This window comes from Enhydra lutris, unplaced genomic scaffold, assembly GCF_002288905.1.
Source record: "Enhydra lutris kenyoni isolate GAN:26980312 unplaced genomic scaffold, ASM228890v2 scaffoldscaffold22, whole genome shotgun sequence".
Taxonomy (NCBI): Eukaryota; Metazoa; Chordata; class Mammalia; order Carnivora; family Mustelidae; genus Enhydra; species Enhydra lutris.
Genome location: NW_019154106.1, coordinates 26,857,574 through 26,870,317, shown reverse-complemented (window position 1 = coordinate 26,870,317; position 12,744 = coordinate 26,857,574). Strand labels below are relative to the sequence as shown.

The window sequence follows — 12,744 nt, the reverse complement described above, 5'->3', positions numbered from 1 at the left end:
TCAGTGGGTTAAAGCCTCTGCCTTCAGCTCAGGTCATGATCCCAGGGTCCTGGGATCGAGCCCCACATGGAGCTCTCTGCTCAGCCGGGAGCCTGCTTCCCTCCCCTTCTCTCGCTGCCTGCCTCTGCCTACTTATGATCTCTGTCTGTCAAATAAATAAATAAATCTAAAAAAAAAAAAAAAGAAACGGGTGTGTCTTAGGCATGTCATTCTTATGCTAAACTTTAATTTGATTTAAAACCCAGATTAGTAATAGGTTTTGTTAGATGTATTTAATTACCTTATATAATGGAAAGAGACCAGTAATGTTAGGCTATGACATGTAAGAGCTCTTAAAAGCTAGATACCTTTTGTTGAAGGCATTTTTTTTCTGAATCAACAGAATATATCAATACTATGTTTTATATATCAATGCTTATTTTTTAAGGATTTTATTTATTTATTTTATTTTAAAGAGCACTCAAGCAAGCAGGTGGGGAGGTGGCAGAGGGAGAGAATCGTCAATCAGACTCTCTGCTGAGCGTGGAACCCAAAATGGGGCTCCATCCCACCACCCTGAGATCATGACGTGAGCCGAAATCAAGAGTTGGTTGCCCAGTTCACTGAGTCACCCAGTTGCCTCTCAGTGCTCATATTTTTGTTTATCTGGCTAGGGTTTTAGCTTATGGCATAAATCCCCAGAAATGTTATTAGCAGCCATTTATTTCACATGTGAATGTTATCGTAATTAACTGGAAAATGGTGCTTTCGGTTGTGAATATGAGTAAATTAAAAATTGACTTCCAAAGTTGTCAAAAGCCTTAGCAGTACCTAAGGTCATTCCCTCCTAGGCCACGTACCTCCTCTTTGCCCTCGTTCTTTGCGTTCCCATCACTGTGTTGTGGCACATGCTCTGAGAACCAGCACTGCCTCCAATTATGCCTATGCTGATTTTTGTGTGATGGGTTGGAGGCCGTGGTCAGGAGATCCTACATTTGGCTTTAGATAAGGTAAATCACATTTTGTCACTCAATCTCAGACTTACTATTAATCTGAGATGTACTGCATTCTATCCCAGTCTGTTCATGTGAAAAAAAAATTGTTCTGACTCTGCCTTGGTTTATATTTGCATGCTGTGTGCACAGGTATGAGAAAAGTAGTAGAAAATGCACAGGCTCTGGAGTTGGCCACACCTGAGTTTGATGCCAGTCCTGGCTTCATCTTTGAACCCTCTCCTCCTTCTGCCCTGCTCTTTCCACACTGGCCTGCCTTCTATTGTTAGAAGCAGCTGTATTTTCCCTGTCTAGATACATGCTTTCCTAGGTCTTCTTGCGGCTTGCTCCTTCAAATCATTCCACACAAATACCACGTCCTCAGGTCTTCCCTGACCATCCATCCTATTTTCAAAGAACCCTTCCTCTCACCTGTCACTCATGTCGTTATTCTGCTTTATTTTCTTCATAGAGTGTCATTATCTGTCGTTTGTTTGCCTGATTAATATAGACTCTCCTGTAGAATAAAGTGTCTTGTTTAAACCCTGTATCCTCAACACCTAGAGTAGAGTAGGTGCTTGAGAAATACTAACTTACACTTGGAATTTAACCTCTCTGAGCCTACTTAGTCACCAGTGGATTGGGAGTAACAATACCTCCCTTACAGGGCTCGTTTAAGATACATAAGCACAATACGAGCATAATAGGTTTATTTTCTCACTTTTACTCCCTTTTCAATGCTTATTAGGGATCCAGGATGGTAAAACATTTAAGAGTTCTTCATCAATCTGACCTCTCTTGTTAAATGTCAGCTATTAATTTTGAAACAAGTTAGTTGTACTTAGTGTTAACTCCATGTGCCCCTTTTGGGATCAGGTATAAAGCATGGACTCTCCTTCCTAAAAATGGTATGAGTACACATGGGGGGATTCCTCTAATAATGTGCCCCCGGTTGAAACATGCCTGCCTGGGTCAATTTTCTATTACTGCATAACAAATTACTACACACGTACCAGCTTAAAACAGCACCTGTTTATTATCTAACAATTCTGTAGGTCAGAAATTGGGGCCCAGGATGGCTGGGTTCTCAGCTTCTGGTCACAAGGCTGAAATCAAGGTTTTGGCCAGAGCTAGGGTCTCATCTATTGGAGTCTTCTTTTAGGCACATGGTTGTTGGCAGAATTCAGTTCTATCTATCAGAACTCAGTCTATCTATCAGAATCCAGTCTTTTACACTCTGGCCCCTGGTTGGGTCTTAGCCAAGGACTGGTCCCAGCTCCTAGAGGCCTCCTTCAGGTCCTTGCCATGTGCTTATCTCCACAAATGCCCGTACACTCCTCCAGCGCCAGCGGGAGAATCTTTCTCCATTCAGGTCTCTTCTTCCAGGAATTCCTCGTTCCTTTTAAAGGGCTTATCTGATATGTCTGATCCCGCCAGGGTAATTTTACTTTTTGCTTTTTGATGAACTTAATGCCAGCTGATTAAGGACCTTAATTATGTCTACAAAGTCCATCACCTTTGTCTTGTAATGTAACCTAATCGGGAGCCTATCCATCATACTCAAGCCCACCCATACTCATAAGGGATTATGTGGGCTGTGTACACCAGGTAAAATTCTATATATACAAGAATATTGGAGCTGTCCATCTCAGAATTCTGCCTACCATGTTGCCATAAGATATTAAGTAAAAGGTTTTGTTTAGGGGAGGTTGATTGTCATTTCAAATATGCCCAGCTTGCTAGGTTTTCCCCCTCATAATTCTTTTGATAAACAATAATAAGTTAACTGTGTTTGAGAAGTTTAAGGAATGTAATTTGCCTTTAAATTGTGTCACCATGATGTTGTTTTTAGATTATGTAAAACCTTTTTAAAATTTTTCTTAGATGAAAAACGTTTTTAATCTGTAAAATTTTGTTTTTGGAAAGGGTTCTTTTGAATTGTCAAATATTATAATTTTTATAAAAGCCATTTTGTTTAAGAGAATGTATTACTTCATACCCACTTAGCATAGATTGAAAGCTTGATACACACACACACACACACACACACACACACATACATTTACATATATATATATATAGTAATCTAATTAAATCCCTTTAAAAACCAAAGATACCTTTAATGCAAGTTAAGTCTACTACTAGTTTAGTTATCTTTCATTCTGAATGATGCTCTGGGTTAGGTTTATTTCATTAGATGGTGCTGACAACATATTGAGCAATACAAAATGGTGTGATATCCTGGCTATAAACAAGGTAATCTGCACTAGGAAATCTAATAATTTAGTAAATATCCTAATAAAAGTTGTGATAAATTTGACATTTTCTAAATGCCATGTGAAAGTTATTTGACAACTATAAAGAACCAGAGTATGGTTTAATTTATGAATTGTTCATCTATCAGATGATAGCCCCCCTCAAAAAAAGATTAATTTCCTTCTTAAAGATACCTACTCCCAGTACTTTGATAAATTTGAACGGTTGTTTGGTTTTTGAAAATGTCCAAATATTGTAGTAGGTGAATTATATGAATCAGTAGACCAGATAAGATTTGTTTGCTTAACTCAAGCCATTCATTTTGCATTATTTTGGCCTTGACATCTCTCTAGTTCAGTACCTTCTCTCCACAGCTCATGTCTGCTTTCAAAACACTCTGTTCCTTGTTGCTAATCCTGTTCTGTATCTATTATCTTAAGGGATGCTCTCAAACTGGTCCAGTTGAAAGAAACGGGCAAGATTACTGACTCCAGGCCCACCCCAGCCCCTCCAGCCACTCCCACAGTGCCTCTACCCACACAGGCCACAGCCACGCCACCGTATCCACGGCCAATGATCCCACCACTGTCAACTCCTGGACAACCTAATGCAGCGGTAATACCATTTGAGTAGACTTGGTTTTTTCCAGATTTCAGTGAGAAAGAAAACAAGAGCCATTACTATCTCTTTTACAAGCGATTCTACCAATCCATTTTACTAGTACCTGAAAGTGATAAAGAGGAAATACTGCAGATGTTTTGTTTTGCACACTCCTAGCGCAAACCGGATTTGTATGTATGGTGCTGACTTCCAAATTCATTGCCATATAATGTATGCCATATATGATACTTTTCATGTAGCTTTTCTTGGGTGTGGCACTATTAATGTGTAGCTGCCACTAGCCCTCTTCTGTGGCTGTTTGATTCTGACTGAGAGAATGGATAGTCTCACTGCTAGACACTGCTAGAGACTGCACTGCTAGACATCCTTTTTCAGATACAGGCAGTGTAACAACCCTTTTTTTACCTCCTTCTCTTAGTATCTTTCATGTCATTTGCTTCCAGTCAGAAGAAATGCAGGATAATCAGGTTTGTGAAAAACTGAATGGGCACTTGGGAACTAAACACACAAATGTATCCTCCTCTTTCTTCTGGAGAAGGATATCCCAGTAAATTACAGAATAGTTGCAAACAGTATAAATTTCATGGGAACAAAATTCTTTAGTGTAAATTCATGATTCATGACAGCACATACAAAACATTTATGTGTAATCAAATCTTCTATTTTTAAGAAGTAGATTATTCAAATTAAGAAGATAAACCTGACTTTGAAATTTTTATGGTATATAGAGAGCATTTATTCTGTTTAGACAAGTTCTCTGCCAACCTAAAATGTTTAGTTTTGAAAATCAGGTGTATTTTTAGCTGCGTAGTTATTATTCTGAAGTGATTTTGATCTGGTCCCAGAATGGCGTGAAGGACAAGGAAGGACTCACATGTGGTTTAAGGTCCATCCTGTTTTTGGTAAAGCTTCAAGGAACAGAGAGGAAAAGCTACAGTAGAGTTATAGGAAGATTTTATTATCTCACCTATACTTTATTTTGTGAATTTTTAGGAAATATGATACTCATGTAATTTCTTTTTAAATTAACAAACCAAAGTAGAAATAGTTTGGCAGATTATCCAGTATATTGAATTCCCTTTTTCTACTGCATGCCATTTGTAAGTAAGAATTGTCTGTTGTTGGTTTGTTGAATTATTGTATGCTTCGAGTTTTATTAAGAAGTGATATTTGTAACAGAAGCTGCTTACAGGTGGTATGTGTGTGTGTCTATCTCTCTGTCTCTGTTTCACACAGACACCCACGGGAGAATTATTCACGACTTGGGAGATTTCTTTTTGATCATCTTAAACATAGTAACATAAGATGATCCATTTATAACTAAAACATGAATTGTACTATTTTCTACAGTCGTGTACTATAAAATTAAAACTCTTTGGCTTTCTTATATTACGAATTTCTGCTTGTACTTTTCCTATAGTAATCTTTAATTATTACCGAAAGCTAAGTCACTGAGACTAGATTTTAGTTATGGAGTTTGTTTTTTCCATTTCCATATTTATGGTTTAATGGACAGATTTCAATTTCTTTGCAGGGCACATTCACTGAAATCCCTGCTAGCAATATTCGAAGAGTTATTGCCAAGAGGTTAACTGAATCTAAGAGTACTGTACCTCATTCATACGCTACTGCTGACTGTGACCTTGGAGCGGTTTTAAAAGCTAGACAAAGTCTGGTCAGAGGTTAGTAAAGTTACATTTACTTAATACAATACATGTGCTAACTGTCATGAAGTTCTTTACTTTATAAAGGTACATTGTATAACTTTTTATTTCAGTTTCATCATCTGGGTGTATTTTAGTGCTAGAGAAAAGAATTGGCTCACTTTTCCTATGAGAAACAAACTGGTTCCATAGTATTGAGTAAATCATGCTTTTTGGTATGATATCTGAACAAAGCAGTACTTATTAACATTTTAGAAAGTATAAAATCCCAACTGATTGAAGAATGCTTTAGATTTTACATAGATCTTAGATATTCCTGTGCTTTATACAAGTTTTAATTTTTTATTTCTTCTTCCAAGTGAACTTCCAGGTTATGAAATTTGCAGTGTACCTCCCAGCAGTCAGTTAAAACTAAGGTTGCTGGGAGACATACAAATTTTTAGCACGAACTGATGTTTTCTTTCTTTCTTTCCAATCGGTATGGCTTTTATTTCATTTTCTTGGTTTATTGTACTGACTAAGACCTCTGGTACATTAATGAATGTCAATGGTGAAATCAGACTTTTTGCCTTGTTCTTGATCTTAGAAAAAACATTCATTCTTTAATGTCAGTTGTAGGTTTCTGTAGATTCCTTATTTTAGGTTGAGGAAATTTATATTCTAATTTGCTGAGAATTTTAAGCATAAGTGGATGTTGAATTTTGTCACTTTTGTGCATCTTTTGAAATAATCTTTCTTTTTCACTCTGTTATTTTGGTCAGTTATATTGGTTAATTTCCAGATGTTGAATTAACCTTGTATTCCCCATATAAAACTCAATAATCATTAATTTTTCTCACCTATTTCTTGATCTCATTTTCTAAAAGTTTGCTAAGAATTGGAGCACCCAGGTGGCTCAGTTGGTTCCCAGCTCAATGGGGAGCCTGCTGCTCCTGCTCCCGCTCCCCCTGCCTGTGCTCACTTTTTCTTTCTCTCTCTCAAATAAATAAATAAAAATCTTTTTAAAAAAATAAAATTTTGCTGAGAATCATTATATCTGTGTACATGAGAAAACCTGTAGTTTTCTTTTCTTGAAGAATTTTGTTTAAGATTTTTTTTTTATTTATTTGACAGAGACACAGCAAGAGAGGGAACACAAGCAGGGAGAGTGGGAAAGGGAGAAGCTGGCTTCCCGCTGAGCAGGGAGCCTGATGTGGGGCTTGATCCCAGGATTCTGGGATCATGACCTGAGCAGAAGGCAGATGCTTAATGACTAAACCACCCAGGCACCCTCTGAAGACTTTTTTTTTCTGTATTTGTTACCAGGTCTCACAGAATGAATTTGGAAATGTTCCCTTCTCTTTTATTTTCTGAAAGAGTTTGGGTAGAATTGGTTTATTTCCTTTTTAGCTGTTCGGTAGATTTCACCATTGAAGCTCTCTACGCCAGTGATTTTCTTTGTGGGGAGATTTTTAACTATGAATTTTTAAAAAGAGGTGTAAGTTATCTGTTTCTTCTTGAATGAGCTTTAGTAGTTTTTGTCTTCCAAGGAATTTGTTTATGTTATCTAAGTAATGAAATTTACAGTAGTCTCCCCTCATCCGCAAGGAGTACAGTCCAGGACCCCCAGTGGAGGCCTGCAACCCCTGATGGTACAAAACCCTGTATATACTCTGTTTCCTCCTCTGCTTACATACTTAAAAGTTAGACACAGTGAGAGATTAACAACAATAATAAAATAGAATAATTTTAATGATATGCTGTAATAAAAGTTAAGTGAATGTGGTCTCTCCGTCTCTAAATATTGTATTGTACTCACTGTTTTCATGATTCTGTGAGATTACGTGCCCATGTGATGAGATCACATGAAGTAAATGTCGTAGGCATTGTGACATAGCATTAGGCTACTGCTGGCCATCTGGTCGTAAGTCAAGAGGATCATCTGCTTCTGGGCTGCTGTTGACCATGAATGACTAAAACTGTGGAAAGCAGAACCATGAATAAGGAGGTCTGCATTATTGGCATAAAGCTGTTCATAACAGTACCTTATTATACTTCTAATGTCTCTATCATCTGAAGTAAGGTCCTCGTTTTCAATGTTAGTAATTTGTATCTTCTTACTTTCTTGATCAATCTGGCTGGAAATTACTCAGTTTTATTGATCTCTTCAAATAATCTGCATTTGATTTCATTAACTTTCTCTGTTGTTTTTATAATTTTCTTCTCATTGATTTCTGCTCTTAACCTTTATTCCTTTTTTCTGTTTGCTTTCGGTTTAATTTGCTCTTTGGTTTTCTGGTTTCTTGAGGGGAAAGCAGAGATCAATATGATATAATAAACCTTATTCCTAACATAAGCATGTAAGGCTTTCAGGGTCCCTCTTGGCAGTACTTTAGATGAATGCCACAAAATTTGATGTGTTTTATTTTTCTTCTCATTCAGTTCAAGATGTTTGCCATTTTTCCTTGTGATATCTTTTTTGATCCATGAATCATTTAGAGGTGTAAGTATAATTTCCAAATATTTGGGGACTTTTCAGCCTTTCTTTTATGTGATTTCTTGCTTGGCTCCATTTTGCTTAGAGAACACTGTATTTATGATTGAAATCTTTTTAAATTTTTTGAGATTTTATAATCGTAATATGGTCTATCTTGATGAATGTTTCACGTGTAGTCGAAAAGAATGTGTGCTCTACTTTTTATTTTTAAGATTATTTATTTGTTTATTTGAGAGAGAGAAAACAGAGCAAGCAGGAGAGAACATGAGTCAGGGAGAAGGGCAGAAGGAGAGCGAGAAGCGGGCTTCCTGAAGCAGGGAGCCCTATTTGGGGCTCAAACCCAGAACCCTGGGATCATGACCTGAGCCGAGAGCAGATGCTTAACCAACTGAGCCACCTAGGCGCCCCGCTACTTTTTTTTTTTTTTTTTAAGATCTTATTTATTTTGAGAGAGAGAACCGACAAGCAGGGAGACGGGAAAGGGAGAGAGAGAGAGAGAAAGAGAAAGAATCTGAAGCAGACTGTGCACTGAGTGCAAAGCCCAACATGGAGTTTGAACTCACGACCCTGAGATCATGACCGGCACTGAAATTGAGTCCGTGCTTAACCAACTGAGTCACCCAGGTGCCCCTGAAAAGAATGTGTGTTCTACTTTTCAGGAGTGTTCTTTGGTTTTTTTTTTGTTTTGTTTTGTTTTTTTGTTTGTTTTTTTAGATTTTTTATTTATTTATTTGACAGAGAGAAATCACAAGTAGGCAGAGAGGCAGGCAGAGAGAGAGGAGGAAGCAGGCTCCCTGCTGAGTAGAAAGCCCGATGTGGGGCTTGAACCCAGGACCTGGGATCATGACCTGAGCCGAAGGCAGCGGCTTAACCCACTGAGCCACCCAGGCGCCCCCAGGAGTGTTCTTTGAATGTCAGGTGAAGTTGGCTGGTAGTAGTGTTCATGTCTTTTATATCCTTACTGACTTCCTATCTGTTCTATCAATTCTTAGAAGAGTGTTGAAACCCCCAGTGGATTTGTCTAATTCCCCTTTGAACGTTGTCAGTTTTTACCTCATTTGGGAGATCTCTTTTGGGGCACATCACACCGTTAGGGTTTTGGTGTGTTTCTGATGAATAGATCTGGCATGGAATATCCCTGTCCACTCCTAGTGTAATCTTTTTTACCCCAAAGCCTTCCTTATCTGGTATTGCTACAATTACTCCAACTTTCTTTGCTTAATGTTTTTATATCTTACATCTTTTTACTCCTAACTTATCTGTGTCTTTACATTTAAATTGACTCCTTGCAGATAACATATAATTTTTCTTTATTTTTTGTCTAATCCTGTACTGTCTTTTAATTAAATATTTAGACCATTCACATTTAATAATTTCATCCTTTCTTTTGCTTTGTACTATTATCCTTTGTACCATTTGTCCTTTGTTTTTATTTGTCCTATCTCTTCCATTTTTTTCCTATTTTCTTGCCTTTTTTAGTTTGATTATTTTTTAATTTTGATTCCACTTTATTTCTATCTTACTTTCTCTCTTTCTCTTGTGGTGGTTTCCTTAAGGTTTACAATATAATTCTTTAACTCATCATGATTTACCTTCACATTTTTATCACATCCCTTCATGTATAATGTAAGAACTTTACAACAGGACATTACATTTTCCTCCTTCTGTCCTTCGTGTTCTTATTATCATGTTTTATTTCTACCTATGGTGTAAGCACCAGCATATATGTTTGATTTTTTTTTTTCTTTAGCAAATTATCTATGTTTTAAAGAATTTTAAAAATGAGGGGCGCCTAGGTGGCTCAGTAGGTTGAGCATCTGACTCTTGATTTCAGCTCAGGTCATGATCTCAGTGTCTTGAGATCAAGCCCCAAGTCCAGCTCTATGCTGAGCATGGAGCCTGCTTGGGATTCTCTGTCTCCCTCTGCCCTTCCCCACTGGCTTGTGCACTTGCTTCCATGTGTTCTTTCTCTCTCTCAAAAACAAACAAACAAACAAACAGCGTTTATCCTGTTTGGGTTTCTCTCAGCTTCTTGGATTTGTGATTTGTTGTCTTTCATTAATTTCGGAAAACTCCGAGCCATTAGTTTTTACTTTATCTTCTGCTCCATGTATTTTCTTTTTGGAACTCTTGATTATAAATGTTCAACTGTTTGAATTGTCCAAAGCTCTTAGATCCCCTGTTCTTTTTTTGTTCATCCTTTTTTTTTCTTTGTGTTTCTGTTTGAATAATTTTCGTTGACCTAATTTCAGTGTCACTGACTCTTTCTCAGCTATGTTTAGTCTGTGAAGCCTAACAAAAAATGATTTATCTTTGATTGTGTATTTTTTCCCCCTAACTGTCCATTTGAATGTTTTTTAGAGTTTCCATCTCTCTGCTGATATCCCCATCTGTTCATGGGCATTGTTCCATGCTTTGTTCCATACTTTGTCCCATATTCCTGTACACTGTCATGTGTTTATCCTTCTTCAGAGGGGAATCATCACCCTTGATATTCAGTCACTTGTTGGTCTTGTAACCTCGACTCCCTAACAGACTCAAGAGAAGTTACAATTTTGTAACTTCTCCTGCTTTTTCCCCCTACCCTATTAGGGTGGGAAAAACATTCTTTTGTGGCTTTCTACATCTTAAGTGACAACAGGACTGATACTTCAATTTAAATACAGACTTTGAAGAAGTCATATGAAGATAACCTGAGAGCTTTTAAAAGTTAAAGGAAATGAATGGAAAGCTTGCCTCACAGAAAATTAACAATATTCAAAATGTTAATCCTAGAAGCTCCCCTTACAGGCTTTAAGCATACTTGCTTAGTCATGATATAGAGATCGTTAAGGGAATAATTTTTCTGGTTTCTTCCTTTCATGAGGCAGGGAACAGTACTGAAATAGTACTGTTTCAGTGGAGAGATGGATTAGTTTAGTATCTTTTCATGATTCAAGTTTGGTATGTCCTTGCAGCTAGGAAGTTTCTAGGGGTTCTCCAAAGAGCCCACGTTATTTGTCTGCAATCTTCTTTCTTATATAGTTATGTAACATTCGATAAGTATGTTTACAATGTTTTGTAATGATTTGCAAATGAAAATATTTAATATTCCCTTAAAAACTACTTCCTATTCTTCTCAATCATGTCACCAACAGTCTCCTTACTATTTGGAAATTTCCATAATAAAGAGTTGAAAGTAAAAGATCTTGAAAAAAAATCTCCTTTGTACTCTTTTGATTTCCAATGCCTGTTAGAAATGTCATGTGAGAAATTGGACATATAAGTCAAGCTCCTGATGCATCAGGATAAGAGGTAGCATTTGGAGGAATAATCAGCATATAGATGGTATCAGAACCTTGGAACAGAAGGTTCTTGCTTGGGAAGATGCCACCATTAAGAGGAAGGGACAGAAAATGAGTGAGTGGTAGAGTGAAAGAAAACCCAGGAGGGTAGAGTGACATAGAAGACAGTAAGAAAAAGTGTTTCACAATAAAGAAAGTGATCAGCTCCAAAGTACAAAATGTTGGATATGATGAGGGCAGAGAATTTAGGTGAGCATGGGGATTCCAGCAGTAGATAGGGAATCATTAACTGGGGGGTGGTTTGGGAAGTCTTCACTGTAGATACCTATAGATATAGATAAAGTATGAGGGAGGTTGAGGGAGACACAAGAGGTAGGCATAATGAGGTCATAAAATATGTCCACATATTTGAATTTATGCAGGCCATGTCTTTTTTATGTTATCATTAAAATTCTGTAAGCTCTGGGAAACTACTTATATTTCTACTCCTAAAAGGGTTTTAAACAAGCAAACAAAAATATTTATATCTCTGGAAATCTGAATTAAAAGAGCTATGAATTAGATGAGCAGGTGGTGGTTACCATGACTGTTTGGCAGTATTTGGGTTTATGGTAATTCATCTAATGTCTTTCTGAAATCCCCAGCATGCCTTTGTAATGAGCTATTGTTCATGTAAAATTCCATGATACTATAGTAACAGGATTTGTGTATCTTGCTACATACCATTGACTAGATCTTGATCTTAAAAATTCTTTTTCTAGAAGCTTTTGCAATAGAAAATCAAGTGTAGTTTACATTTTTCAACACTTTCCTACCCATTGGGAAAAGCAAAAGTGTATATCAGATGCTTTCATTATGATCAGCTCTGTGGGAAGGGAGCGTACCTTAGCTTTATCTTGAAATAATTATGTATACGGGGAGGAAATTGATTCAGATGGAATCACCATACAACTAGACAGAAAACTTCGTCTCGTTCATTGCACTAGGATCTGTGCCAACATTGCTTCATCTTTGGCTTTTGCTATAGATCCTGTTTTGTTAAGTGAAAAAACAGCTCGGTGGTCTTAAATTTTTTTGGTACACACTTCATTAGTAAAAAATCTCTCTCTAGATATAGGTAGATACATAAATAGATACAGATATCTTTAAAATGACTGTATGTTACCACTGTTCTACTATAATCAGTGTATTATAAAGCATATGCAGAATAAAGACATTTGGAAAGGGTGAGAGAGACAATTGAATCACCGTAGAGACCATTTGTGTTTTTAGAGACATAGAAGTGGTTCTTTTCTTTCTAACTGGTTATAATGTGTCAAATTCTCATGTATATCTGAGCAGTTTAAAAGACTTGTAATTCAGAAGTAATCTTTTACATTTATGGTTAATATTACTTATGCAGAATCTTGTAAAAGTTTTTCTAATCAGGGGACTTTTTTTTAAAGATTCTATTTATTTATTTGACAGAGATA

The 12,744-nt window shown here is 36.9% G+C and overlaps 1 protein-coding gene across 2 annotated transcripts in view; it reads left to right on the top strand.

Moving 5' to 3' along the window:
* Window positions 1-12,744, top strand: part of LOC111150192 (pyruvate dehydrogenase complex component X) — a 67,471-nt gene that overhangs the window by 42,998 nt on the left and 11,729 nt on the right. Inside the window, exons 6-7 of one of the 2 annotated variants that reach the window (XM_022507595.1) lie at window positions 3,668-3,842; window positions 5,383-5,530. The exons of the other annotated variant lie outside the window; for it this stretch is intronic. Of the exons in view, the coding sequence (XP_022363303.1) occupies window positions 3,668-3,842; window positions 5,383-5,530 (323 nt within the window). The remainder of the gene's footprint in view (window positions 1-3,667; window positions 3,843-5,382; window positions 5,531-12,744) is intronic. 2 annotated transcript variants of the gene reach the window in all.